The sequence below is a fragment of the Muscardinus avellanarius genome (genome assembly GCF_963383645.1).
Source record: "Muscardinus avellanarius genome assembly, chromosome: 8".
NCBI lineage: Eukaryota > Metazoa > Chordata > Mammalia > Rodentia > Gliridae > Muscardinus > Muscardinus avellanarius.
This window is the reverse complement of record NC_137794.1, coordinates 8841749-8869439: the sequence shown is the minus strand read 5'-3', so window position 1 is coordinate 8869439 and position 27691 is coordinate 8841749. Positions and strand designations below refer to the sequence as shown.

General features: G+C 43.2%; 1 protein-coding gene across 2 annotated transcripts in view; it reads right to left on the bottom strand.

Annotated features, from left to right (window-relative positions):
- Positions 1 to 26287, bottom strand: part of TFAP2D (transcription factor AP-2 delta) — a gene marked incomplete at its 5' end in the record, with an annotated part of 56881 nt that extends 30594 nt beyond the window's left edge. The window contains 5 exons of one of the 2 annotated variants that reach the window (XM_080699725.1): positions 10218 to 10336; positions 10483 to 10648; positions 21267 to 21327; positions 24834 to 25331; positions 26249 to 26287. In XM_080699725.1, coding sequence (XP_080555851.1) covers positions 10218 to 10336; positions 10483 to 10648; positions 21267 to 21327; positions 24834 to 25331; positions 26249 to 26287 — 883 coding nt within the window. Of the gene's footprint in view, positions 1 to 10217; positions 10337 to 10482; positions 10649 to 21266; positions 21328 to 24833; positions 25383 to 26248 lie in introns of those variants that run through there. The other variant, XM_080699724.1, reaches the window with a different exon arrangement.
- Positions 26288 to 27691: the final 1404 nt, after the last annotated feature.

The window sequence follows — 27691 nt, the reverse complement described above, 5'->3', positions numbered from 1 at the left end:
TAAAGGGAGACTGAGAAGTTTTATATTTTTAAGTCAAACAATGTCAAAGCTTCTCTCATCCAATAATGCTACAGCACTTGACCAGAGGAGAAATTCATGCCGCTCTTGACTCCAAAGGGTCTTGCAACTGACACAAGAACACCATCATGGAATCATCTCTGTACAAGTCAAGTTAGATGCACTGGGATAGCTGCACGTTGCATTGTTCACACGGAGATATTTAAATAACATTTATCAGAGACTATTACATGTATAAACAATACCAACAGGAGGATGGCAGGACGCCGCTAGAGTTTTGTGCTAAAACCTGATTCTTGAAGATCTGTCCCATTTTCAGCCAAGCTCTCACTGTGTGGTAGTTTTAAAAGCAGTTGGAGTGGAACAGCTGCTATTTACATTTCCACTGACAGCCAGCTCCTTCCTTTCTTAGCTCTGTTTACTGCATTCTACTGCTTGGCGTGTAACATTGTTAAAGGATGTATAGCGATGCTACATCAAAAGAAGTGGCAAGTGAAGACACTCTGATATGTACTTAAAATATGTACATCATGCCAAAGGAGCTTTGCTTGCTAGGGCCCCGGGGATGAATGAATACAGGGATCCGTGAATTAAAATACTCCCAAACAATGAAAAGTTTAAAGTTTTTTTTCTGGCAGATGCATTATAGTCGACGGGTTTAAGAAAAAAAAAATTGCATCAGAAAAGTGTATGAATAAGACTCCAGAAGATTCTACGGATTCATGAAAACAGAGACCTATGACTTTTCTGTCTCTGCGGTGGGATGAAAAGACTCTGTAAACTCTAAGCAGGCGCACAGCCCGTGGCAGAATGGCTGCTGCTGCCTCATTTCTGTGAGATAGGTAGGACTTTGAATGCCCTAGTCCCCCCTTTTTTTAAGTGGGTCTAATCTCTCGCTTTGTTTCAGTACCTCATGTCACAATTCCATCTTCTTAACACATTTTATCTCATGTAACTTGGAAGTCTAAATATCCTAGAAATAGCTTCATGAGTGTTTAGGTAGATGAGGTTAGTGCTTAGAAAGGAATACCCTAAATCTAACCTGGTGCGGTAGTGTACACTTGTAATCCCAGGACTTGGGAGGCTGAGACAAAGAGAGTTGAGGCCAATGCCCACAACTGAGTTAGACCCTAATTTCTAATAAAACAGGCTGCAGGTTGTAGCCATAGGATAACACCCCTGGGCTCAATGCTCAAACCTCGGATGTGTCTGTCTGTCTATCTATCTATCTATCTATCTATCTATCGATCGATCTATCTATCATCGATCTATATATCTATCTATCACCTATCTATCTATCCATCCTAAGTATACTACTTTAGGCTCCATGTTTCAAGTAAAAAAAAAAAAAAAAACTCTGAAAGGCCGGGCATGGTGGCACATGCTTGTAATCCCAGCATTTGGGAGGCTGAGACAGGAGGATCACGGTTCACTGACAGCCTCAGCTACTTATTGAGGCCCTCCGAACTCAGTGAGACCCTGTTTCAAAATAAAGAATAAAAAATAGGGCTGAGGGTGTAGCTTGGAGGTAGAATGCCTCCAGGTTCCATCCCCAGTACCACAAAAAAGTCAAACCCAAAGCAAAAACAAAACACAAAGAGATTATTTTCTCCCTGGTCCTGGTTTCATGGAGTTTCTTTTTCTACCCACCAAGACAACTCTAGAGGAAAAAAAAAAATATATATATATATATATAATATATATATATATGTAGTAAAACCACTAAGGGGATAATCATGGATGCTGCCTTGAAATAGAAAGTTAACAGAAAAATATGTTCTGAAGGGATGTTTGGTACACATTGTCCAAGATTCTAAGGGGGCAGATACAATGTACTTTTAGGTTAAAAATCACTACGCCTGCTTTTCAACCTTTCACATAATTATTTAGGATTTTTCTTTGCTTTAAAATTCATGCAGGTTAGGGCAAAATGTGCTTTATACAGCTAAAGGTCAGTATTCAACACTGGTTTATGTTAAGCAGTAGTGTGTGTGTGTGTGTGTGTGTGTGTGTGTGTGTGTGTTGTGTGTGTGTGTGTGTGTGTGTTGTGTGTGTGTGTGAAGTACTAGGGATTGAACCAAGGGGCGTTCTACCTCTGAGCTACACCTCCAGCCCTATTTTGTTTTTAAACATGGTCTTGTTAGGTTGGCGAGAGATCACTACTTGCCGAGGCTGTCCTTGCACCTGCGATCCTTCAGTCTCAGCCTACCAAGTACAGGGATTACAGATGTGTGCCACTTCAACATCAAAATTCACTAGAGAATTCTTGCTAATGGTCACTGTAATAGTATTACCTCTGAGTAATTTAGGTTTAACTTTGCATCGCAATAGCCGATGTCATTAAATAAAAGCAGCGATTTATATACATAAGTTCCAGTCATATATCTGTGATTCCAATCTTATAATCATGTATGTAGAAAGAGCACATGCCAGTCTATGGGATTATTTCAAGAAGGACCTATTAAAATTTTGAGCATGGTTTCAAATCTGGATAAGATATGATACTAAATAAACTGTGTTTTAATAGAAAACTACAGTGAGTTCTAAACTGTAGACAAAGTTGATATACCTAATTTTTAATTCACTTGTTAAGTGAAAGAGCTTTACAGTATTTTAGTGGTTAATTATGAGTGATCTTGTAAGCCCTCCTCCCATTGCCAGTGGAGTCACTAAGAACCTAAAGCAAAAGAAACTATCTATAAAAATTATATATATATATATATATATATATATATATATATATATATATATATATTAAAAGAGCACATCATCATTATCTAAGTGGAGCCATTTAATTACTGTATTTAGACAAAATTTATTTCTCAACCCTTGCTATTCCTATAACCTGGGAGTTGACTTTTCAAAAAGAGTTAGACTAGGGATATAACTTGGTAGTGGAGTGCTTGCCTAGGGTGCATGAGACCCTAAGTTCGATCTCCAGATACACACACACACACACACACACACCTGGATCTCATCCATATCAATTCTTCTCTGGTGCTGGGGCATGAACCTTGTTTGAAAGCTCCTGAAGTTAAGTCTTGTCTCAAGTCATGGTTGAAACTTGCTATCCTAACATGAAGAGGAAGCATTATGTGGGTATGGATTATACGTCTTCCCCATATTTAAAGATTCTGTGACCTTAAGGAAAGGTGGTCACTATAGTTTTAATACTGAGGGGTGAGAACTCTGCCCTGCTGGGTTCTTGCATGATGAGTTCTATCTTATTTGGGTAGTCCAATAAAAACTCTAGGAAGAAAAAAGGGAATGTGGTACTAGGAGTAGAGAAAGAATTATTACGAAAATACTAATTTTTGAAAATATATTTGGCCGGGCGTGGTGGCGCACGCTTGTAATCCCAGCATTCGGGAGGCTGAGACCTGGAGGATTGTGGTTCGCGGACAGCCTCATCTACCTAGTGAGGCCCTCTGCAACTCAGTGAGACCCGGTTTCAAAATAAAGAATAAAAAATAGGTCAGGGGGTGTAGCTCGGAGGTCAAATGTCCCTGGGTTCCCTCCCCAGACCCGCACAAAAAAAGAAAAAAAGAAAATATATTTGTATGGGGGATTTAGTATATGATGGAGCTTGTTTGTCAAGTTGGTAAAGAAATGATGGGTTATCATTAAAAGTGTGGAGACAGCTGGGTACAGTCATCTGGAAAAAAGGAGTCACATCTATACCATACACCAACAACAAAATCAATTCCAGATGGAGCAAAGATTTAATTGTAAAAATAAAACCACAAAGTAATTAAAAGAGAACATGGAATCATTTTATAATATTATATTTTAAAAGGCCTTTAGAGTCACTTTGTTATCATAGAAACTAAAAGGTGTGAAATAAAATTTATGAGAAACATGATTATATTAACAGGGAAAAAGTTCAACGTGATAAAGACCTGAGCAAATAAAAGCCTGCTAATAGCAAACAACCGAAGGATGAGGAGTTTTGCAAGTCACGGCAGAGACAAAGAGCCAACTTTCCCAACATACAATAAGCAACTACAAACCAGTGAGAAAATTATCAAAAATTATCTTATAAAAGAAAGTAAATGCATACACATAAAAATTCATGAAGGTCTATGTTCAACCTCTTTATAACAGATTTTTCCCCAACCCATTAAATGATAAAAAAAAAAAATTGATAGCACCTTGTTTAGGCTTAGGTTAGAATATAGAGAAGTATTACATTCTTTTTTTCTTTTCTTTTCTTTTTTTCTTTTTACGGTACTGGAGATGGAACCCAGGAGCGTTGCACCTCTGAGCTACATCCCTAGTCCTATTTTTGAGCCTATTTATTTATTTATTTATTTATTTATTTATTTATTGGATCTGGGGATGGAACCCAGGGGTATTCGACCTTCTAGCTACATCCCCTGCCCTGTTTTTTTATTTTTTATTTTGAAACAGGGTCTCACTGAGTTGCAGAGGGCCTCACTAAGTAGCTGAGGCTGTCCGAGAACCCCGATCCTCTGGTCTCAGCCTCCCGAATGCTGGGATTACAAGCGTGCGCCACCGCACCCGGCCACATGTTAATTCTTATTGCTCTGCTTTTGTTATGATTACAAGTTTACCATTATTGAGAAGAATATGTCAATAACCTAACCATAATTACAGATGCCACTATATTGTGATGCTCTAACACTATTCCTAAGAATTTATTGGACAGATGTACTTAGATGTCTGCATAGATATGCAAGTGTTATGTCACTCTTGCAGCCCTATTTATAATAGCCAAAGACAAAGTTAAAAACATCTTCATGATATCAATGATATTCAGTGGAGGACTCGCTGAATCAATTATGATATGCTTAATTTGGTGCCATAAGTGTTTAAAAGACACAAACGAACAACTTGTAAGCAATGAACATTTAGATAAAGTATAAGATAATAAACTGCAAAATCATGTTATAAAATGTTAAAATCTCTTTTAAAAATAAAGATGTATTCACACATATTCTTGGAAAGAAACAAGCACGTCAGTAGCATTTATTTTCTTTTGGGAGAGGAACTGAAGGGCTTTGGGGGCGGAGTGAGCAGGCAGCATTCCATTGTATACTCTCCTGTAACTGCCGACCTTTGTGCCACGTTCCTGCATTATCTCTTTAAAAGTTATTTTGTGTGTGTGTGTGTGTGTGTGTGTGTGTGTGTGTGTGTAGTCTTGGGGATGAACACAGGGGCATTCTACCTCAGAGCTACATCCTCAGCCCTATTTTTTATACTTTATTTTGAAACAGGGTCTCACTGAGTTGCAAAGGGCCTCACTAAGCAGCTGAGGCTGCCCTCAAACCCTCATCCTCCTGTCTCCGCCTCCCGCATGCTGAGATTACAAGCGTGATTACAAGGGTGAGCCACCTCACACAGTATTTGTTCATGGTACTATTTCTTTTGCTGATGTATATTTACAGTCCTATTAACATTTTATACAGTGTTTCAAAAGTACACAGAACACTCACAAACATATACACATATACCACAGATTTTTATATTCTGCCACAGCGAACTGTAACCCAAGTTATTTGTATTAAAGGGCTTAACTAAATTGATCCCAGAACCCTGGATGAATCTAGTATGTTATGTGAGCATTTGCAGAAGTCTAGTTGTTGTGAGAAAGCCTCCCACTCAGGTAAACAGGACATCAAGGCACTGTGGGAGACCAGAGGCAAGGAGAAGGTGGTGGGCAGCAGTGACTGCAACTTTGGCTTCTTGTATTGAACAACCGATAACCCTGTCAAGATTGATCTGGAGTCAAAGGCAGGGGAGGAAACTACGTAATTTACTAACAAGCAAGAGGATTAGGACTATAGCAATGATAGTGACCTCGATCTTTGAATTTTTCCTAGAGATAGAACATTTCTACCTGATGAGAGCCTGGAACTTTCGTAGTGTCTCCTTGGGAAGGTCAGTGCACTGGGCTAGCTAAGCAATCCTAAACCACCAAGTATCTGGAGTTGAAATCTCTCTGATATTATAAATAGTAGAACTAAGCCGGGCGTGGTGGCGCACAGCGCTTGGGAGGCTGAGACAGGAGGATCGCGCAGGTTCGAAGCCAGCCTCAGCTACTTAGTGAGGCTCTCAGCAACTTAGTGAGACCCTGTTTCCAAATAAAGTAGAAAATAGGTCTGGGAGTGTAGCCCGGAGGTAGAAAAACCTCTGGGTTACACACACACACACACACACACACACACACACACACACACGATAGTAGAAAAGATAAAGAAATATGAGAGCAGTGTGTCTAAAAGGAGAAATAAAGAATAAGCTCATTAAATAAAAAGGGTACAAGAAGTTGTGCCTAACCATATGTTATATATTTAAACCTCCTTAGATGGAGTCATATAGATTCAAGAAGATAAGATCTGATATTGCATTCATGGCACTACAAGAACTTCAAGCAACTATTTTAAGATAATTAAATTAGCTACTGTGGCAATTATTATTATATATAACCAATATATAATGTAGATAATATAAATATAACAGTAGAATCACAAATATATAAATATAATATTAATATAAATGTAATAATATTTTTTAAAAGGTAAAAAATAGCAGTGTTCTTTCTCACAAGACTGTAGGTTTGTTAGAAAGTGGATGCACCATTTTAGATGACTAAGAATCTCCTATCAAAATTTCCAGGAGAAATATCTAAAATGTTGCTGAATCTTGCCAAAAATACCGGACTAAGGAGGAAAAAAATTTACCCATAGGCATGTTCAATTCAAAGACCTATTTACGAAACAGTAAATACGGCAAATTTTATACAGCAAAAATAGTACACAAACAGAACTAACTTCAGATATATTTTGGCTCAAAGAGGAACAGGTGCCAAAAAGGGTAGAGAGAAGCCTCAACCATTGTGCCTCTCAGGAGACTGCGCATCAGAGTTGGTTCCTACGACTCTGTGTACATCCAAACTTTGCCTGCGAGACTTCAAGAGCCATAAGTCCGGTCTAGATCATGATGCCGGCTGGGAGGAAATTGTCAACAGTCACCCCCAATCTTGCTTCAAGATGGGGATAAAATATGTGTGGGCAAGTTCTCAACAATGAGAATTCTCATCAGTCCAGGTTACAAGGATGCCTCTTTCAATGTATGTTCCTTGTTCCTCATGTCCTAAAGGAACTAGTTTTTAAAACTGTTGGTCATAAACTCCGGCTTAAGAGTGAGTTAAGAAATAAACGCAGTGAGCTTACAATGGACTCAGTAACACAAAAATATGGAACAGAAAAAGAATATCAAAGAACACAGCACATACAGAATTTTAAAAATTGTGTGTTAAGAATAGGGTCTTCACAGAGGGGGAGGATGTGAAAGGTTCCTAAATCTCTTTTTTAAAGTTCCATGAAAATGCTCAAAATTCAAAAGTAAAGATTAAATTTTCTACATTATAAAGATTTGGGGGACTTAAACAAGCATTCAATTTAAGGCTAGATACACTGGTAGGAATAAAACCTTGTTTCATTCGCCAAGACTGATGGTTATGTATGAGCAGAAGCTGGTTGAGTAGAACTTTGGAGATAGGAGAGATCTGCTAATAGATTCCAGAGATCACCCTAGGGCATCACATATATTATCTGCACCCTTCTGGTCAATACCAATCAATGGTTCTCATGTGGGGTAGGTACCCCAGGGCTCTTGACTACTTTAAAAAATCACTAGGAAGAATTGTGACTCCTCCATTTTTTTCTGGTCAATACTTTAGCAGACACTGAAAAAGAAGGTCTTTTCTAGGGTCTTTATTTATTATTATTATTATTATTATTAATTATTATTATTATTATTATTATTATTATTATTATTATTATTATTTTGGTGGTACTGGGGTTCCTGGAAACCCTTCTACCTCCGGGCTACACTCCCAGACCTATTATATATGTTTTTTTTTATTTATTTTTTAACAGGGTCTCTTAGGCCAGCGAGGCTGGCTTCGAACCTGTGCGATCCTCCTGTCCCTGCCTCCCAAGCGCGGGGATTACAAGTGTGTGCCACCACGCCCAGCTTCTTCTAGCGTCTTTAATTTTTATATTAGTTACAAATTTTGCAAGAATTTATAGTCAATCTCTCCCGAGTAGTGGGACATCAGTGATACTTAAACATCACTCTATCTCAGAGTCATCTGGGGAGTTTGACATTGATACAGATGCCAAGGCCTTACCTCAAGATTAAATTTCAGTTGGTTTGGGGATGGGGCCCAGGGACTGTTAAATATGTCTCCTCAGTTGGTTCTACTATGCAGTTGAGCTTGAGAGCCACTAACAACCACATGATGCACGAATCTCTTCTACTGTATTCTCAATAAGGGTTTTGTTCTTTTTCAAAATAACTATATTATTTTTACATTTTTACTTAAAATGTGCAGGAATCTATCTCTTGAATCACTTAAGGGTTATTGGTCTTTTTTTTAAGAAACTTTGCCCTTCCCTTAGTACCTGTAACTCAAATGAGTGGGTGGTTAAGTCAAATCCCCTCACCCCAGGTCAGCCCTCGGCATCAGCAAGCCCAGGAAAACGCAGCATGAGATCTAAACCACAGCACAGACTGCGCATCCTTTATCCACAATGTTTAGGACAAACGTATTTCATATGTGGGATGTTTGAAATTTTGGAAAATCTCATGTACCTTACCAGCTGAGCATCTCTATTCTAAAAAACTCACTGAGGCTCAAAAAGTTTTGGATTTTGAAGCATTTCAGATGTCAACTTTTCGGGTGTCAAGGATACTCAGTCTGTAAGAATATCACTTATTGAGGTCAATTGCCCAGGATATTGCTGCAATTGTCATTAATAGCATTAGGGAGCACAGAAAAATAACTGTTAGTTGCAAAATCACCAAAGCGATTTTGCCTAGACAAATTTCAAAAACAAATTCCTAATGCTAGGTATTGATCATATGGAAAAAAAAGTTAAAACACGTTTGTGTTCCACTCACCTACGGTGCCCTATAAACACGTCACTGGTGTAGGATAAGTGTCACAGAAAAGTTTAGGTGAGGCCTGGCAAGAAATGTCCCATCATTCATATTTAAAACAATAGGCTAGCCGGGCGTGGTGGCGCACCCTTGTAATCCCCAAGCTTGGGAGGCGGAGACAGGAGGATCATAGCGCAGGTTCGAAGTCAGCCTCTCTGGCTTAAGAGACCCTGTTTCTAAATAAAAATATAAAATAGGTCTGGGAGTGTGACCCAGAGGTAGAAGGGTTTCCAGAACCCCAGTACCACCAAAAAAAAAAAAAAAAAAAAAAAAGTCTACCAGGTGTGGTGTTGTACATCTGTAATCCTAGTACTGAGACAGGTCGACAGGTCAAAGGCCAGCCTCAGCAAACTTAGCAATAATCTCAGCAATTTAGTGAGACTCTGTTTCAAAATAAATTATTTTTTTAAAAAAAAAAGGCTGCGTGTATATCTCAGTGATAGAGCACCCCTGAGTTCAATCCACAGGAGAGAGGGAGGGAGGAAGGAGCTTTCTGGACTATGGAAGAATTTTCCTTTGATATTCAAAATCTCCTTCAAAAAGTTTATTTAAAGTATCCCATAATACCACTTGTTAGAAAAATATTGTGTGAATAAGTGTAAATTTTAGTTTTCATGGAAGAAGCAAAGGAAAAAATGTAAGCTGGAGACAAAATAACTTCTGGGAATATATTTCCACCTCTCTCTATACACCGCTGGTTAACCTCAACCTCTCTCTGACTCAGCTTATCTCACCACAAAGCCATGGAACTTCACTGTGCTTTCAGAGATGTCTATTAGGATTATCACAATGTGCTTTCAAGCTCTGTACTATGCCTGCACTCCTGAAAACTCTTCATAAAGAATTATTTATCCTGTGGATTGTGTTGCATTGAATTGTAATGAGTTAAGCCAGATTTGTCTAAACTTTAAAATCATAATAAACATGACAATGGTACATCTGTATTTTGTTGCTGTTATTCAGGGAATGCTCGGAGGACCACCTAAATCTCCCACTGTCTTCTTCCCTGTCCATGGCAGGGTTAGTAACTTGGTATCTTATGCGTTATCTAAGGCCTATATTAGGTCAAATTTAATCATCGTTGTCAAGATGAATTAGGAAATTCACCTGCAGCTATGACCTACATTGCTTAATGCTATAAACAGAAGTAAAAGAGAAGGCTCTGATAAGCTTGACTATCAGAGTACTGCCAGGAACCAGCGTTTATTTGCACAACTGAAAAATCATACCTTCAACTAAGGATGTGAGGAGGGTAACATTGGCTGCTTTCCGTCTCCCTGCCGGCAAGTTTAAGCCAAGCCTGTCCAGTTTCTCTCTCAGGCAGCGGCCTCCGTTCTTAGATTTTGCTCTGTTTGAAAAGAAATAAAAAGGTAGGTTTTAAAAGTTCCCCTTCTAGAGAAGATCTGACCTCCTGGGCAATACCGCATCAGATGGAAGACGTAAAGACCGGGTGCTGAATGTGTGGTCCCGGTACCGTTAGCGGCTTCCTCTTACCTTCTCAGAATGCCTCCCAGGAGTGAGGCATTGAGACACTCGGGTGGCGAGAGCCGCCTCTTCACCTCTGCAATGGTCACCTTGTACTTGGAAGTAGAACTGAGAAGAGACAGACGACCAGGAACGGAGCAGAACAAATCTGTGGGGTTGACCACGCAGGTGCCACCTTGGAAGGAAGTACATACCATGTTAGTAAACACAAGAGTCAGTCCATAACTATGCACGAGGCAGTTAATGTCCGGAGGCCACTTGAGATGTGGGGATACAAGACGACAGTTGTATATCTACCATGACATCATCTCAGGGCTGCTCTGAAGATGTCCTTCCAAATGCTGAACAATTTCACACACACACACACACACACACACACACACACACACACACTGATTAGGGGGCACAACAATAATCTTAGAGAAAAATTGACAGCTTAGGGAGTATAGGATGGTTCTCTGGTGTTGAATTTGATATCACCACATCAAGAAATACTTCAATCATATAAAAACTCCATGACAAGTGCATGCTTGTCATCCCAGCACTGGGGAGGCGGAGACTAGAGGATCGTGGTTCGCGGACAGCCTCAGCTACTTAGCGAGGCCCTTCGCAACTCAGTGAGGCCCTGTTTCAAAAATGAAAATGACTAAAAAAAAAATAGGGCTGGGGGTGTCACTCGGAGGTGCAATGCCCCTAGGTTCCATCCCTAGTCCTGAAATAAAATAAAATAAAATAAAAAACTCCAATTCCAATAGTTACCCCCATAAAAGGCAGGCCTTACGTTCATGCTTGCATGCATACATGAAACACAACGAAACGCATAGAATCTGGAGAGGGGGTATGACTTGCCTTTTTCAAATTGCTTGAGAGTTCTCATCTCTTTCTCCTCATATACCCACCAACTAAAGGCACCACAATCTCGCAATCCCTGCATACCACTAAAAACAACCCGCCATTGCCAGACATTTCCAAACCTCACAGGCAATGACAAGTCAAATCCTTAACCAAGTGGCAGCATTCAGTGTCAGCACAAAATCTGATACAAAATCTAGAGCAAAATAAAAAAATCTAGAACAGAGTAATAGTCACACTTCTTAAATATTAGTTACCAATGATACTGTTGCCATTATTACTCTTTGGGTACAAAGCAAACTATTTTTTTTTTCTTGGTTAATAGTGGGATTTGTTGTCACTTTTTTATACATACACATAATATGGTCAATTTCATTCTCCTGTACTTCCCTTTCCCTCTCCTCCTTCCCCTTCCTGGTCCCCTTCCTCTTATCTACTACTCTCCCTTTTATTTTCATGAGATTTCCCCCACCTTTTCTTCCCTTTTTTCTCTATAGCTTCTACATATGAGAGGAAACATATGACCCTTGACTTTCTGAGTCTGGCTAAAGATAAATATTAGTAGAAAATCATCATCAAAGCAATTTTGACATGCAAGAGTTGCTGCAAGGGAAGCTTTCTATCACTAATGTCTGGAAAGGTCCTTGGGCCTCACCTTCCTTCAGGAACAGAACAGCACATTCCAACTCGCAGGCATCCACCACAGACTGAAGTAGAAGTTTCCTGCTGGCCAATTCCTCACTCACTCCCAAAAGCCTGAACCCATGTCCACACTGCTAGTGCAGTGGTTGCACGGCCTTGGGATGCCGTGTACTGTGAGAGCAGAGTATTTCAGGTTCAAGGAAGATCCAAATTCAAGGTTGCCTTTTCTGAGTATCTGTTTACTTTCTTTAGTTATGAACAATCTTGGTGTGTGTATGCGTGTGTGTGCATTTGTGCACACACATGCAAGTGTTAACTGAAACCAAAGGCATTCTATCTCTGAACTACACCCTCAGCCGCTTTTTTCTTTCTACTCATTTATTTATTGATATGGTCTCACTAAGTTGTTGAGTGCCTCTCTGAGGCTGGTCTCAAACTTGCTATTCTCCTGTCTCGGCCTCCCAAGTACTGAGATTATGGGTGTATGCCACCCTGCCTGGCTTTAGGACTCATCTCCTGAAAAGGGTCACTTTCAAGGAGGGAAAAGAGAAAACCAAAAATTAGGTGGGAGAAGACAAAGAAAGGCTAGAAGAGCATTGTCCAAAATCTTTTGACTGAGAGTGTGGTTGTCTGTGGGGAGCCATTAAGGTTTTTCCCTAAAAGAATACTGCTGACTGTCCTTTGCCCAGAGTCAATAAGGTTTGGAATCATGGAAAGTTTGAAGTAAAAGGTCTGAGAGAAGCTCAGATGGTGATGGCACGAGGGATTGATTGACCTGACCATTATGCACACAGGTGGTGGTGGCATGAGGGATTGATTGACCTGGAACTGTATAAATAGGACAAGAGAGATGAACCCAGGATCAGCCAGTAGAGATATTGCCTGGGGAGTGGACTGGCGATCCTTCCATGTTTGAATTAAAATTCTTTGAATTAAATTCTTAGAATTGAATTCTTTCATCCTCTCTCCTCTCTTTGGAACCTGTACTTTTGCTGGCTGGCTCGCTCCAGCAGTTGTCAAAAGGCAGCCTTGCCATACTGGGATGGAGTCTGGTAGATGTGTAGAATTTCACATCCAACCCCAGACTTTCTGAGCCAGAGCCTGCATTTTGACTCGGCCCCTGGTGGTGCGTATACCCACTAAAGGCTGTGAGGTACTTTGACTGGCCACTCTGCCTCCTGGGTAGCTCCTCCCATGTGCCACTAAGCAGCCCAGAGGACTCTTGTCACACATAGCTGTGCTCCCTGGGCATGACGCCTAAGGAAGCTGGGAGGACACTGAAGAAAACAACTGGTCCCTGACTTGGGAGAAGAGAACATGCTAACCTGGCCCCACTTCTAAGATATTTCCATTCCAGAAATTTCTGGAAGTTTTCCTAGTTGATTTATGGCCATCCAAATTTCCTCTGAAAATATCAGGGACCAAACTTCCTTCCTAAGCATTCTGAGGTTGTCCATCCATGTCCTGGAATGCCATACCCACCCACCCATCCCCGTCACCCCTCAAAAAAGGGAGGATGTCAGAATGTCCAGGAAAACTCTCCAGGCTGGAAGTTGGGTCCTCTCTACTTGGTGAAATTCCCCCATGCCAGTTTCACTTTGATATCTGAGAGGTCATAGTCTTAACTGCCAAACTAAAATCCCTTTCTTGAAATCAGATGGGTAGCTCATACCACAGAAAACTGCAAACCACCTTCTTCGGAAGATGGAAACACAAATTCGTCTGTGTTTCCCCACTTTTCCTTCTCAGAGAGAGTTTTAAACCGTGAAATAAGAATGATAATAAAAACAAATTTCCAGATTCCTGGGCCTGAGGCTATCATTCACTTTAACCCTGTACCTACTGATAATAAACACATCTTAAAAAGAATGGGACATCTCAGAACTTGAGATGAAGAGAAAAGCAATAAATCTAGGTTTTAGTCATATTGTAAGAATCACGACCCTAATTACTTTAGAATTTAGGTCAGTCTAAAAAATAGTAAAAAAATGAGAAAAAATTAATATTTATAAACCAGGCATGGTGTTGCACACTTGTAATCCCAGCATTTGGGAGGCTGAGAAAGGAAGATTGCAGTTCACAGACAGCCTCAGCTACTATTTAATGAGGCTTTGCAACTCAGTGAGACCCTGTTTCAAAATAAAGAATAAAAATAGGGCTGGGGGTGTAGCTCAGAGGTAGAATGCCCCTGGGTTCTATTCCCAGTACCGCAAAAAAAAAAAAAAAAAAAAAATCAACATTTATATCCAAAACTTCACATAGCTCTCTCCCCCATCCCATGAATCATTAGCAAAGTCTTATGTTAAAGTTCTTCTTTTGAACACTAGCCAGTATGCAACTGAGGAATAAAGGAGTCTCACCCAGTGGGTCCCAGGTGTATAATGTGTGCTGGAGCAGGTGTACATGTGGTTTCCCTGGATGCTAAGAAAAGAGAAAGGCAAACTTTTAGATCCTTCCTATCTTTGCTAATCTTCAGTGGATTTGAGATTTAATTCAGGGGAATGCAGGTAATTGCTATGTTTGAAAATGAAGCTAAATCATGCCCTCTCTTATTAGAAACTACCCCCTTTGGGGAAGGCGAACCCCATGAACTGCAAGCCAGCTGCCCCCAGGTATCCACTGGGTCCACTATCCAGCTATGTGCTAACCTCTCGGACCCTGAGCCTTTCTCTCCTAGGTCTAGGTTTGGTTTCTAGCTTATGACCAAATAGGCATGTAGTAGGTAAGTTACACAGGCTGCATATTAAGAGTATGCTTTATGCACACACAAACTGCCTAAAGGATTTATTTTGTATTCAGGATTAGCCATCAACTCTAGAGTCTTTTATTTTTTATGTCATAGCATCTTTAAAGGGAATTTCTGTTCCTTTGATACTTGGCATTGCTGCTGCAGCCTTGGGGAACTCGCTGGCTGGCTGAAGATTCGGCAGCTTGTAGAGTTTTCACCAGCTTGGGCATCCTGGTCATCTTTCTTATTGGTGGCTCACTTTTTTAGGGAAGTAGAAAAAAAAAAAAAGCCAACAGAACCAGAGTTTTGCATTTAGCATGATGATACTGAGGGGGTAATTCTTCTCTAAAGGGGACACACACAGAGGGAGACCTCGGTGAGAAGAAGAGTCTTGCAAGAGGAGAGCTCACCGGTCCATTGGTGGTGGCTGGCACCAACATTGCTGGTGGAAGTTCACCATGGCACCTATCTTGCTGGTATTTATTTTAGATTCAGCACCCCTGTTGGGGATGTCTTTAGTGCCACAGCCGGGAGTGTTCATGCCAAACTTCTCGAGAGTTCTCCTCTTTCCCCTTCACAGTACCCAACAAGCAGTACTCCCATGAAAGCTGCTATTTTTAAAATTTGAAATTAGGAGACAAGACTTCTATTTCCAGATGCGGTGAATTCCAGTAGCTATGGTAACAGGGCAAGGAATTAAGTATTATCTACTCAAGGTCACTCCAGAAGAGGGATAACTGTGCCAAAGCAGAAGGATGAAGTTAGCCAAAGACTTTCTGCTTGTCTAGCAAAGCCAAGCACAGAATACGATGGATGGAGACGCCCCCTCCTGCTGTCAAGTCTTGCTAGAAGATTGGGGCTGCCCTCTTGTTGGTGTAGTTGGGAATCTGCCCCTGGGTTTGCAGGCATCGTGTGGGATCCTGGAAAAAGCACTAGGCTACAAGTAAGAACTTGGCCAACTAGCCACGTGTGCGACCTTGGACAAGAATTCTAGGCTTCTCTCTCCAGCCAGGGAAGAGGTGTCTTGGGGATTGAATGCAGCGGGCTCAGCAGCCTGAGAAAAGGACGCGGGCACAAGGTCGCCATTAGGTGGCACGGTGCGGAGCTAGGTAAGGGCCTGGCCACCGGGTGAGCGGCGGCAGAAGGGAAAGCTAAACTTGGTGTTTACTCTTCTCATCCCAAACCACTGCGGCCCAGGAAAAGTGATGGCGGTCTCTTAGGAGCTGAAGCCCCCTCCCAGAGCTGCTCCCGGGCTCGGCGCCCCTCCCTCTCCGCACCCGCCCAGCGGTGGCCCGAGGCCCAGGCTCCCCAGGTGCGATCAATACTTCCCCGCTGGGCCCGTGCACGCAGCCTTTCCACAGTCTCAGAACCGCCCAGCTCGTCGCCGCGTCGGTGTTGACATAATTAGACCAAATCTTGGGAGCAAAATAAATGTTCTGTTCGCCTTACAGCCAAACAGATGTTTACAATTCAAATGAAAGAAATACACACGGCAGGGATTTTTCCCCTCTTCTCTCTCCCTCTCTCTCTCTATCTCTCTCTCGCGCGTCACATTAAAAATGTGTAAGTGATTACAAGAGTTTCCTGTCCCGGTTTGTTCTGCAGTGGCGCACGTGCGAGCTGGGTGGAGTAGGCCTCCTCCTCTGCTTTTTCTTTTTCTCCAGTGTTCTCCCACCTCGGCCCTTCTTCCCCAGGTGACCGCAGCCCCTCAGGGCAGCAAATATTAATTGTAATCAAACCACAAAGGGGTGGGCACTTAATTGCCATAGAGTAGGACTTTGATGATGACTCAGCTGCGAATTGTGCTGTTTGGAGGAGGGCTGCAGGATTACAGGTGTAAAGGATTAGCTGGGAGGGCTGGCTGCGGAGTCCAGGCAGAACAAAAGACAGGGAGGGAGGGTTGCCCCTGGACCTAGGCTGGTTTAAAGTGGCGGTGAGTCAGTCATGGTGTCTGGGGGAGGGATTAACCTCATTCCCCAAAGCGCAGAGTGATTTAGATTTTGATGTTTTTTTCTCCCCCCAAGCAGTAAAGAAAACCAGAAAGAAGGTAGTAGGTAATGGGAAAGTATGTGCGTGCACGCACACACACATACACGCCCACTCACACGTGCACACACATGCATGCACACACTTCAACAAACCACGCTTCTAGAGCTTGTGGCCCATGATCTTAGATTTCATACACCAGAGCTAGCATTTCAAATCTGCAGGTCCTGGTTTGGAGGTTAAGGGGCTAGATGAGATTCGAAGTGTATTTCTTGCTCTGTTTGTGGAGAGAGATTCCCTGGTTGCTCTCCACTGAGGTGGGGTGGGGGGTTCTGACAAAGAAATAAGGCTTCTTGTCCTCCTCCAGCGGGTCCCTTCCAGGCCTGAGGCCCCCTTGGGTCCCTGGGCAGTGCTCAGCCTCCACGGGGCGGCCTGGCTCCACGCACTACACTATTGGCAGGCAGGGCGAGGGGAGCTCAAACTGCATTTCAAGGAAGAATTATTTAAAAAAATTAAATCAGATCTGACCATGTTTGTACCCAGGCCTGAACACGTCGGCCGGCCGAGGCGTGCCAGTCACCTCTAAGCGATCTGACAAACTCCAGCTCACTTAAAAACGTGCAGAGTTCAAATCATATTAATTCCCCAAAAATGTTTTGATTCAAAGTAGTTTGTATTTTGTGTAGCCACGGGCAAGAGGGAAAGCGTTCCTGCCTGCCAGTGGCCGGGTCTGCTCCCACTCCGCGTGGCCCAGAGGCTACAGCGGTATTTAAGCTTCTGAAATTAGCCTGGGGCTGCAAGGCGGAATGATCACAATGCGAAACAAGGGTGCTTCCCTCTTCACTTTTTTCATCCCGCCTCCCCCTCTTTTTTTTTTTTTTTTTAAGCTTTCCAGTCGGACTTTACAAAAGAGACGGGGCAAAAATGTCACTTTCCGCCCACCTCTGGAAAGGCTGGGTCCTCTCATCTGGGCTCCATTCTCCTCTGAAAGCCACAGTCCCTTCTCCCACGGAACCCCTGCCCCGCGGTAGTAGTGATCGGGATCCTCCCTTATCAGCTTCATCCTCCTCCTCATCATCGTCATCAACATTGTTCACTTATTATTTAATACTCGAGTGAAAAATGAAAGGGACCTTCTGACAAAGGGGTGGGGTGGGGCGGTGGGGGGATGAGGGGGCCTCAGAAGATTCGCCGCGAAAGGAAGAGTGGGCTTTCCTTTCTTTTTCTTAATGATTAAAAACATAGACGACGCCTGTAAATAGAAGCCTCGTTTCTTCAAGTGATGCCTTTTGAAACCCAGTATCTGAATATTCAACCAAGGCAAAGCTCCACTCTGTACGTACAACATTAATATGATCTCTGCAGAATTTGCTACTCAGAAATATTAACATATCAAAGCCAACGCCCGAGGCAAAAGAAGCTATCGATACCCAAGCACAGGGTAAAGTAAAGATTATTGGTTCTGATGGTTGGACTGGCGGAGCTGCGGGCAAAATCGTGCACACCATTAACCGAGGGAGAGCGCGCGGGGAGCTGCGCCTCAGAGGCGGTGGCAAATATTTTATCTAGGTGGTAATTACCTCGCCCGGATGCCTCCTCTTCTGTGCATTTTTTAGATATCAGGCCTTCATTACACACAAAAACAGTGTATTTGCTACTTAGCAAAGTGAATCAGAGACATGACATTTTATCCTTTACTAGTGGCCAAATTTAAGATTAACTAGTACCCACAACCCCCTTCACCCTATTGTAAACCTGGACAGCTTTCTCTTACCCAAACCGCAGATGGTAGTAGACAGATAGCTCTCTGAGAAAAATAAATCATGGGAGGATAGTGTCTTTGAAAGTGAAAACCTATAATTTTCCTACATCTATAAATTTCGGATATCACTGGAAATGTAAATTCATTCAAGAATTTAGCAAGGGAGAGAAGATCAAAAAGTTATGCTTTTCAAGAAATGGCTCCGTGCCTGTGTGCTTGTATGTGTGTGTGTGTGTGTGTGTGTGTGTGTGTGTGTGTGTTTCTGTGTAGACTCATTTGAAAAGAATGGACTGACAGAGAAACGCATTCTCATCTGTTAGACAACATTGGGTTCTGTGAGGGATCGCAGTATCACAGAATGGTTGAGTTGAGGTCCTCCTCCTGATTTTTAATGAACAAAGCTGACCTGTACTATGGATATTACGTGCCCTGTGAACAACCGAGAGAAGAGACTTCTAAATATTTCTTCACAAATGGGAAATCTTAACCTAAGGGGCGGGCCACACCCTGGCAACAGACACGCCCCTGTTGAGGCAACACACTCCACTTTCAAGTTGTCCTTGACCTTAATAGTTTTAGAATAAATAGACACAGACTTGCATCTAGGGTTCTAACGGGTTAACCGGCCTCTAACACACGTGGAAACTGAAGAAACACAGCAGCTAAAATCTGAATTATTCAAGGTTTAGTCAAACAATACAGACATAAGCCACAAAGTTTTCTCTCCTCTCTCTTTGGAGTTAGGCTGTTCTGCTACAAAATTAATGTGGGTTTAAAATAGCTGCTTGGGATGATTGTTTTAGGTGAAACAAATAGATACTGATTTCTGAAAAAAAATAAGCATTACCTAAAGAACACAACGTCTGTGGCTCTGATTGGCAAAACCTCAGTGTGCACCTTGTAGATGCCTAAAATCTTTGGCATTTCTTGGAAGGATGGTAAAGAGAGAGGGTGACACTTAAAGCCTTTTCTAGCAATTCAAGGGATTCACCAGCCCGATTCTCGCTGGCTTCTGCCCTCAGCCTCAGATAATTCCAACTTTCTGTCAGCTATTGTACAACCTGGTGTAATTTTCAAGCGTTCGAGAAAATGATCTTAGTACGAAACTGCGCTCAAAGCTACAGTGGCGGGAGCTGGACTCGCAGAGGAACAGGCTCCGGGTAATTAGTGGCGCTGTCCTTCAGCACCACCGACATCTCCATGCGCCCTCAGCGCTGGGCCTCACCTTTAGTTTCACCAACCAGAATGCCACGTTTCATTGTCTCCCTTTTTTAGTGTGTGTGTGTGTGTGTGTGTGTGTGTGTGTGTGTGTGTGTGTGTGCACGCACACACATGCCTTCCCAACAGCAGTGTCTATATTTAATTTGAGTATTTACCCTTCATGGGCCTGTTTTCTGTTCTTTCAATATGGCTGAGTACTGGCAAGTTTAATATTGTTCACTTAAAAAAAAAAGACCTTGTGCAGAACAATTATCAGTAATTTTTTAAAAATAATTTTTAAATATCTGAAGGATGCAATGAGTTGAATCACTGTTTTAAATTCCCTAGAAACTTTACTTATACACCCAAGCAACAGCCCAGTTCCAAAAGGAAGGAGGTCTTTGTTTGCCTTCCTCCTGAGTTTAAACGTTCACAGTTCACGTTGAATATTGGGTTGTGAAATCTGTAGTTTAAACACAAAATGACCCACTGCTTTCTACTAGTATTTCTTCTCTCCAGGAAACCAAATCACTGGGGAAGTTTTGAGAGGGATCGAGAAGGACCAAAGCACATTTATCTGATGCCATCAGGACCAACTCAGTTTTAGTGGTTTGGTTACTAAAGACAATTGTGACCCTGGAGCAGGAATTAGTGTTGGTGAATAGGCCATGTCTTATTAATTCGTATAAAGTTGGGATAACAGCTGGTCCCTCTTGCCTTGTGTGCTCCTCCGGTTACTCAGCATGCTAGGAAAATAAACTTCAGAGGCTCTGAGTACAGTTAAGCGTGGAAGCCAGCAAAATGTGCACTGCCTTGAGGCCCTGTGAATGTCATAGTTCAAAACCTTTTGTCAAAATGGAACATCTGAGATGCAGCCCCCTTCCATGCTGGAGCTGAAAGCAACAGCTCTTTCCCCCCCTCCCCACCTTCCAATCCATGGGTAACTCTGGATTCAGATGTTTCCTCAACAGATGGGAACAAGAAAGCTTTATCCGGTATAGTTAACACTACCTCCTCCTCTCACCCTCCCTTAAAGAAAGAAATGTTCTGGACACTTTAGAAAAATAAGGCAGCTACAATATTGGTGTTTCATTAGCCTTCCCTAAAGCCTCAGTGATCTAGCCTTTCACAGACTCCCTCAAAGCCTCGAGCTAACGCCATCGCCTCAAAACCCAGGCTGTGACTGTCACATTAGGGCAAAAAGGGACCAGAAATTCCGCTTCAGGACGTGGTATTGGTGATGGGGAGAGGGGTGTGAAGAGTTTCTTTTCTTTTCCGTCCCTCCCCCCTTCCCTGTAACTTTGATTCTGCTGTGAGGAGCAGCAGATATCCCCAGGACAAGTCTTCGGGGGCTCAATCTATCTTCAAGCTTCCATGAAAGAAAGGAAGCTTTTATACTGAATATGCTTCAACACAATTTACATTATGATGTCAGACTATAATGCACCCACCAATAAAAGTAAAAATTAAATTGAATATGCCTGTATGAAACTTGAATAATTGACTAAGAATAATTTTTTAAGTTAGCAGACAGGGAGTCTGATGCTCAGAAGCACCACCAGATCTTCAAAATAAAAGAGCAGACAAGAGAAGAATGTTTACAGTCAAAATGTTCTTACTTACCTCTTCTTATCACTCCTCCTTGGCCATTGAGAACGAGCCCACACTGAGCTTCTACAGAGCCCTTAATAAAAGAAAAAGAAATTTAAAAACTCATATATAACAGGTATGGCCATGGGGAAAGTCTTTCAGATTGGCCCAACCCTGAACCTCGCCTTAGTAGACATTTAAAAACATCCACTGAGCCAGGACACACTTGCCAGTGAGTCTAATTTTAATAAAAATGTCAAGAAAAACCACAATCTAAAAGTTATATCAATCTTAAGTTATGCATTTGATATCACCATACAATATTACACTTCAAAGCACCTGAGCGCCTTTCATCTTGGCCTCAGAGAATGAGAAGGCCTTTGAATCCCCATCCAGAGACACGGCAGCATAGACACAGTGTATACTCAACACTTTCCTCCTGGAGAAAATTATACCTCCAGTGTCAAGTCTTAGGGCTTCTTGGGAGCTCCCAGGAGCTGTTTTACATCCAGGATTCAAGATTTCTTATGAGGATTACGTTTTATCCCAAATGTAGCAACACCCTATAAGGATTCCCCAAAATGGGCCTTATGGAGAAAATACCTTGAAGTCCACTCACTGTCCCTCTTCTGGCTCTTAATGGATTGAGAAATCATTTGAGCTGGAAAGGTAGAAAGAGCTTTCTGATTTTTGATTACAAAAAAAGTAATTTTTTTTCCCTGACTGTGTTTTTTCTTCCCGAATCAAAATGTGTTAAAGGCTCATTTTCCTTTACAAACAAACGAGGTATTGGACATGAAAGAGGCCTTGAAGGGTGTTAACCTACCCAACAGCCCGTGAAGAGTTAAGTAAATGCGAGAGAGAGTCGGTGCATAATAAAAACCCACTTTACAAAACAACCTTTACAGCCGGGGCTCCCTTTTGCCTCTCCATTTTCGACATATTGAGGCAGGCCTGTAAGACCCCCCTTTTCAACCTACTCGCCAGCTCTTTCTTATTTTAAATGTTCTGCCTTAAAGTGATTATCAAATCAATATGGAAAAAAAAAACTTGGAGACTGAGCATAAATTAAAGCGGTGATGGGAAAAGGTGTGACAGTCCCCTTTGTTGGCCATAACAAATCTTTTTAGGGAACTCAAAGATGGAACTGAAACCACAAGACTGTTTGCATCTGTTAGGCAGACTTAGACTGCCCTCCAAACCATTGGACTTTCACTTAAAATTCTGTGCAGGGAAAAGTATATTTACATTTGTTGCATTGGAAATGAGACATATGCTGATGAATAGTTTAAAAAGGAAGAAATAAAAGGAGAGAGACGGATTGCTCCCACACGCTCCCTCCTCATTCTCCTTTTAAACGTAGCAATGACTCTTTCATTCTGCCAACTTGGTCCAGGAGAAGTGGAGGAAGAAATAAACCTCCTCGACTTACATACCAACTCTCTCCATAGACTTCATATATAAATATACATATATACATATATATTCAGCGATACCTCTACATGTATAGATAGACACGCATGTCTATGTAAATATATAAATATACTTTATCATACACCATTCTCCTCTTCATCTTGGAGTGTTTCTTTCTTCAGTGTTAGTAATATCACTGTAGTGTGAGTAATAAAAAAGGCAAGAGACACTGAGTACGTAAGAAAGAGGCTGAAGGAAAGATTTCAAAATATCTGCAACGCAGGAGGAGGAGAAGGAGGACCTTGAAACTCTCCCAGGGAGCAGGACCGCTTTCCCTTCCGCTCGCTTCAGCAAACTGTTAAGATGTTTATTTTGTTAGAACAAATGAATCTTGGTCTCTCCACTTAACAAACTTTTCCCTTCCTAAGTAAAACACGTTACTAGTCAGATGACATCGCATAAATGACCAGTTGAATGGCACTAAGTCGAAAATTGGATAAACTACGGTGTCCTTTTGCACAGGATTCCCTCTTTGTCTGGTGCTTGCAAATGTTCTAATCCCCTCTTTTGAAAAATGCCCGCTTTGTGCCTCGCACAGAAAAAAAATTTGTACAGATACAAAAAAATCAGCAGCAGACGTGGCTATTAAAAGGAGTAAATAGGTTTTAGTTGAGCTACGCATTGAATGGCAGATTTTTCCCCCCTTGAGACATAAGGAGATCCTTGTGAAAATGTAAAAGTGCCCTGAGCATATAAAATTATTCTTGTGAATATAAGTGCAGAAAGTCAAGGTTTGCGGAGCCAAATCTTTTCTCTTGTGCACTGATTTTGTGGCTGTGGCCCTTTGTTGGAACTGTAAGGGCTTTCACTTTAATTTAAAAATAATCCCATGCTCAAAGGTAAATGAGGGGGAAAGATTTTCTGTGCGCAACAAGGAATCTCTTAGGTCTCCAATTTCTGCTCCAGGACAAGCTCCCCACAACTGCTCTCGGAGGGAGAGTGTGGAGAGGTGGCCAGCTTTGTAAATACTGAAAAGTGGGGGCTGCTCCCGGGTAGAGCTGCACTTTCCTCTAACAGAAGCCACACATTTGGCTTCTCTGGGTTCTTCTAGATGTTTGTGTGTTTATTTGGCTGAAAGGTGCCCGCGACACTATGATTGCATCGTTATAAATTAGATTGTTGGCAAAAATGTGCAAAAATGTGTGTGTGTGTGTGTGTGTGTGAGAGAGAGAGAGAGAGAGAGAGAGAGAGAGAGAGAGATATCCTCCACTGAGTGAAGGCTTCTAACGTGTTTTTTCTTTTCCTCTCTCCCTTCCTTCCCTTTTCCCACCTTCCCTTCTCTTTCCTTTTTTCTTCTCTCTCTCTTCTCTCTCTCTCTCTCTCTCTCTCTCTCTCTCTCTCTCTCTCTCTCTCTCTCTGTTGTCTCGTATTCTTGCTCTTTTTAAGGAATTCACATGGCAAATGTAATGGCCCAAAGAGGAAAAAAATTAAAATCCTGGGCTTGGGTGGCATCAGACTGCGAGCGCTAGACTCCGGTCTGCGCGCGGTGCGGGTTCTTTCCTTCGGGGTTGGTTTCCCAGGCTTCCTTCGCAGCTACCTTACTTTGCGTGGAAATCTAGTATTGGGTGAAACTTTGGCTCAAGCTCAGGGTTCCAACCATTTTCAGAGAACACACAGTCCCCCTGCCCTGCCCGGGCCCGAGGAAGAGCATCCCATGTTCAGGTCTGGACGGACGCCGGCCTCAGGGCCGTGCGACCCATCAGGGGTGCAGACCCAGGGCGCGATTGGTCAAGCAGCCATCGAGTCTCAACTCCCCGAGTCCAGTGGACTGGAACCCAGCCTCCCTCACCTCCCCCACCCGCCCTCTCGGGGTCAGAAACGTGAATCCACAAAAGACTTCTGGGGTGCCCAGCCCAAGGTAGGGGCCTCAGTGAGCGCGTCGAGGTGCCATGCCCGATCCAATGACAGGGACAGAATGGGCGCACGCCTCCTCTAATTGTTTGGATAACTTCTCCTGAGTGTGTGTGTGTGTGTGTGTGTGAGAGAGAGAGAGAGAGAGAGAGAGAGAGAGAGAGAGAGAGAGAGAGAGAGAGAGAGCGCCAGAGCCAGCGGGCGCAGAGTATTGATGGGGCGGGAGGGGGAGGCGGAGGGGGAGGGCGCAGACAAATTCGCGGCTGGCTTATTTACCTGCAAGTCGTCGGCTCCCGCGGCGGCCAGCCCCAGGCTGGGCCCTGGCAGGAGCCTTTGATCTGGGTGCATTCCGTACTGGGAGCCATGGCTCATGAGGGACAGGTCGTGGCGGCGGTAGGCGTCCAGGCAGCCCAGCTCGCGCCTCTGCTCGTCCAGGCAGGAGGACTTGAGCGCCCGCGCATTGTGCAGGTTAATAAAGTCGGTGGGCTCCCCGTGGTGGATCTGCTGGTAGTACTGTTGCGAGTGGTGGAGAGAATTCAGAGAGTAGGCGTCGGGGGTGACCGCCGGGTGGCTGTGCTGGAACTCGTAATGGAAGGACTGGTGGTGCAGCGGGGTGTACTGGTGGTTGGTGGAGAAGTAGGGGGCCGCGAACTCCGTGCCGGTGGTGGAGTAAGTTAGAGGAGAGGAAGAGGAATAGGCGACGGTGGAATTGGCTACCGACTCCAGACAGCCGAGCTGCATCAAACGGTAGCTGTTTGATCCGTCGTGACGTATCTGGAAGGAAGAGGGGGACAGGGGAGAGCAGAAAAACTTGAGGTTTGTCATTTTGAAACCGAGGCCCCGCGAGCGCGGAGCCGGGAGCTGTCTGCGCTCGGCGCCCGGAGCCAGCGCGCAGGGCTGGGCGCCCGCAGCCGGGCTCGGAGCCTTTGGCAGCGAGCGAACTGGGGGTGGGCGGCCTCGTCCTCCCAGTCGAGAGAGCGGGAAAAAAGTCCCCCACCCTATATAGGTGCGGGCGACATCACACGCGCACACACACGCGCGCACACAGACACACGCACAGAGCCCCAGCCCAGCTCGCGCGGGAGCCTGGAGCATCCGCGCCCTCGCCGCGGCCCAGCCCGGCCCCGCGGCCGCGACCCGAGCCCCGCGCCCAAGCCCCGCCGACCCGGGGGCTCAGAAGCACCGTCCACGTATTTAAAAATAAAATCCAGTCTGTGCAAATCGTTCAACTTCTTCACTTCCTTGGCCATTTGGGGGAGATAATCAAGCAGAACACCCCCCCCCCAGTTTCTTACTCTTTCTCCTTGAATAAGCCCATTCCAAAAGGGGTGCGGTGTACCCCACCCCCTTGTCCACCTACCGCCCCCCATTAGTCCCCCCCTTTTTTGCCTTTCCGAGAATCCCTTTTCTGCCTCTATCTTTCTCCTCACCCCCCCATTATTAGGATTATGTTTTGTCCCTCATTAGGGCAAATGTTTCCTAACGTGGCAGAAAGTTGCCCTGGCTGGCGACAGATGTCATAACGAACTCTCTCCCCGTCCCTTCTTTAACTTCCCCTGAAAGCCAGATTATAATTAAACGTAACGGTCCAATATAGATTAGAGACAGGGGAAGCTGCCACCGCCGCCGCCGCCACCGCCGCCGCCGCCACACACACACGCGCGCTCAAAAAAAAAAAAAAGTAATAATACCTCGGCATCGTGGACTAGTCCCGGAAAGGTGGTTGACATGTTGGGTTTCTCCAAAAGCTTACGATGCAATTTCCCCCTCCAAAAAAAGAATCGGGAAAAAAATCCAAACTTCTTGTATTTTCCAATTTTTTTTAAAGGAAAAAAATGTTCTATAGATAGAGATCTAAATTGTAATGGTTTTGCCCGGATCAGATAGCTCCTTCCCTCGTACCCACTTAAAAACCTGTAGGAACAAAATTTTCCCTCTGCACAAAAGCAGCTCCCTGGAACAGATTTTGTACTTGCTGAGTATTTCTTTGGCTGATGTCGTAGGTCCCTTGGTAATATAGAAGTTTTGAAAATTAAGCATCAGCACCGAGAACTGGGAGGACAATAGGCAGAAGAGATTTATCCCAGGAGACAAGGAATAAATATTGTATCTTCGCCTAATAAGGAACTGGAGTTTCTTTCAACATTTTTATCCATTTTTTCCAACCTTTATCATGCTTTTTCTATACCGACCCAGGTGGGGACTCATCTCTGCGGAGAATATTTGCACACATTTTATTGTAAAGCTAGAGATCCAGCCTCAATGTGTGTATATTAGAGATAGAGATATATATTAATTAAAGCTTTTTTTTTAAAACATGGGTAAGTATTCGTTCCTATTGGCTCCACTTCCTGGATGCTAAAAGCTGCGTTTTTCAACAAGCATCAAAATCAGTTTTGCCCAGGTTGGGGTATCTCTTTTCGCCCAAGTGGAAACAATACTGCTCTTTCTATATTTACCTCGAATTTGGGTTCTTTCCCCCTTTGGAAAGGCAACACCAGGCGGTGGCTTACACTTTTCAGCAGCTTTTTAAAATAAATAATCGTGACGGACAGTCCCAAGTTTCCATCATAAGGAAGTGGTTTAACTGGCAATGGATTTAGGGAAAAAATACAAGAGAATGAAGACGTTGTCTCAAGATTCTACACTTAGGTAAAAGGCTTTCTCTCGCTCCCAATCCAATGCATTTTCCTCCTCTTTGTGTTTTCCTCCTTCTCTTTTGTAAACAGTTCTGGCTGGAAGGAGAGGAAGACAGAGATATTTAGCAGCAGAACCAGGTACATGGACAGTACTACCCCACAATAACCCTTGAACACTGGGAGTCATATTTTACAAAGAGAGGCCAGGAAGGAGGCAAGGTGCACACCTGTCTCCATTTCTTTACTGGATTTCTTGACTTTCAAACAGTTTTTGAGCTTTACTTCCTTCAAAATTTAGCGCCCCCCCCATCACACACACACCAGGCTGTCTCACGCCAGAAGGGGGTGACTACAAGCTGGCAATACTGAGACTTTTTTTGCAGGTTCTGATCAACCTCATAAGAACTGGTTGGCTCCGCAGATGCATCTCAGAGATAGAAGGGGCAGTTCAGTCTTAATTGCCATTTCATTTGGTTAGCTTTTAAGTGTTTAAGC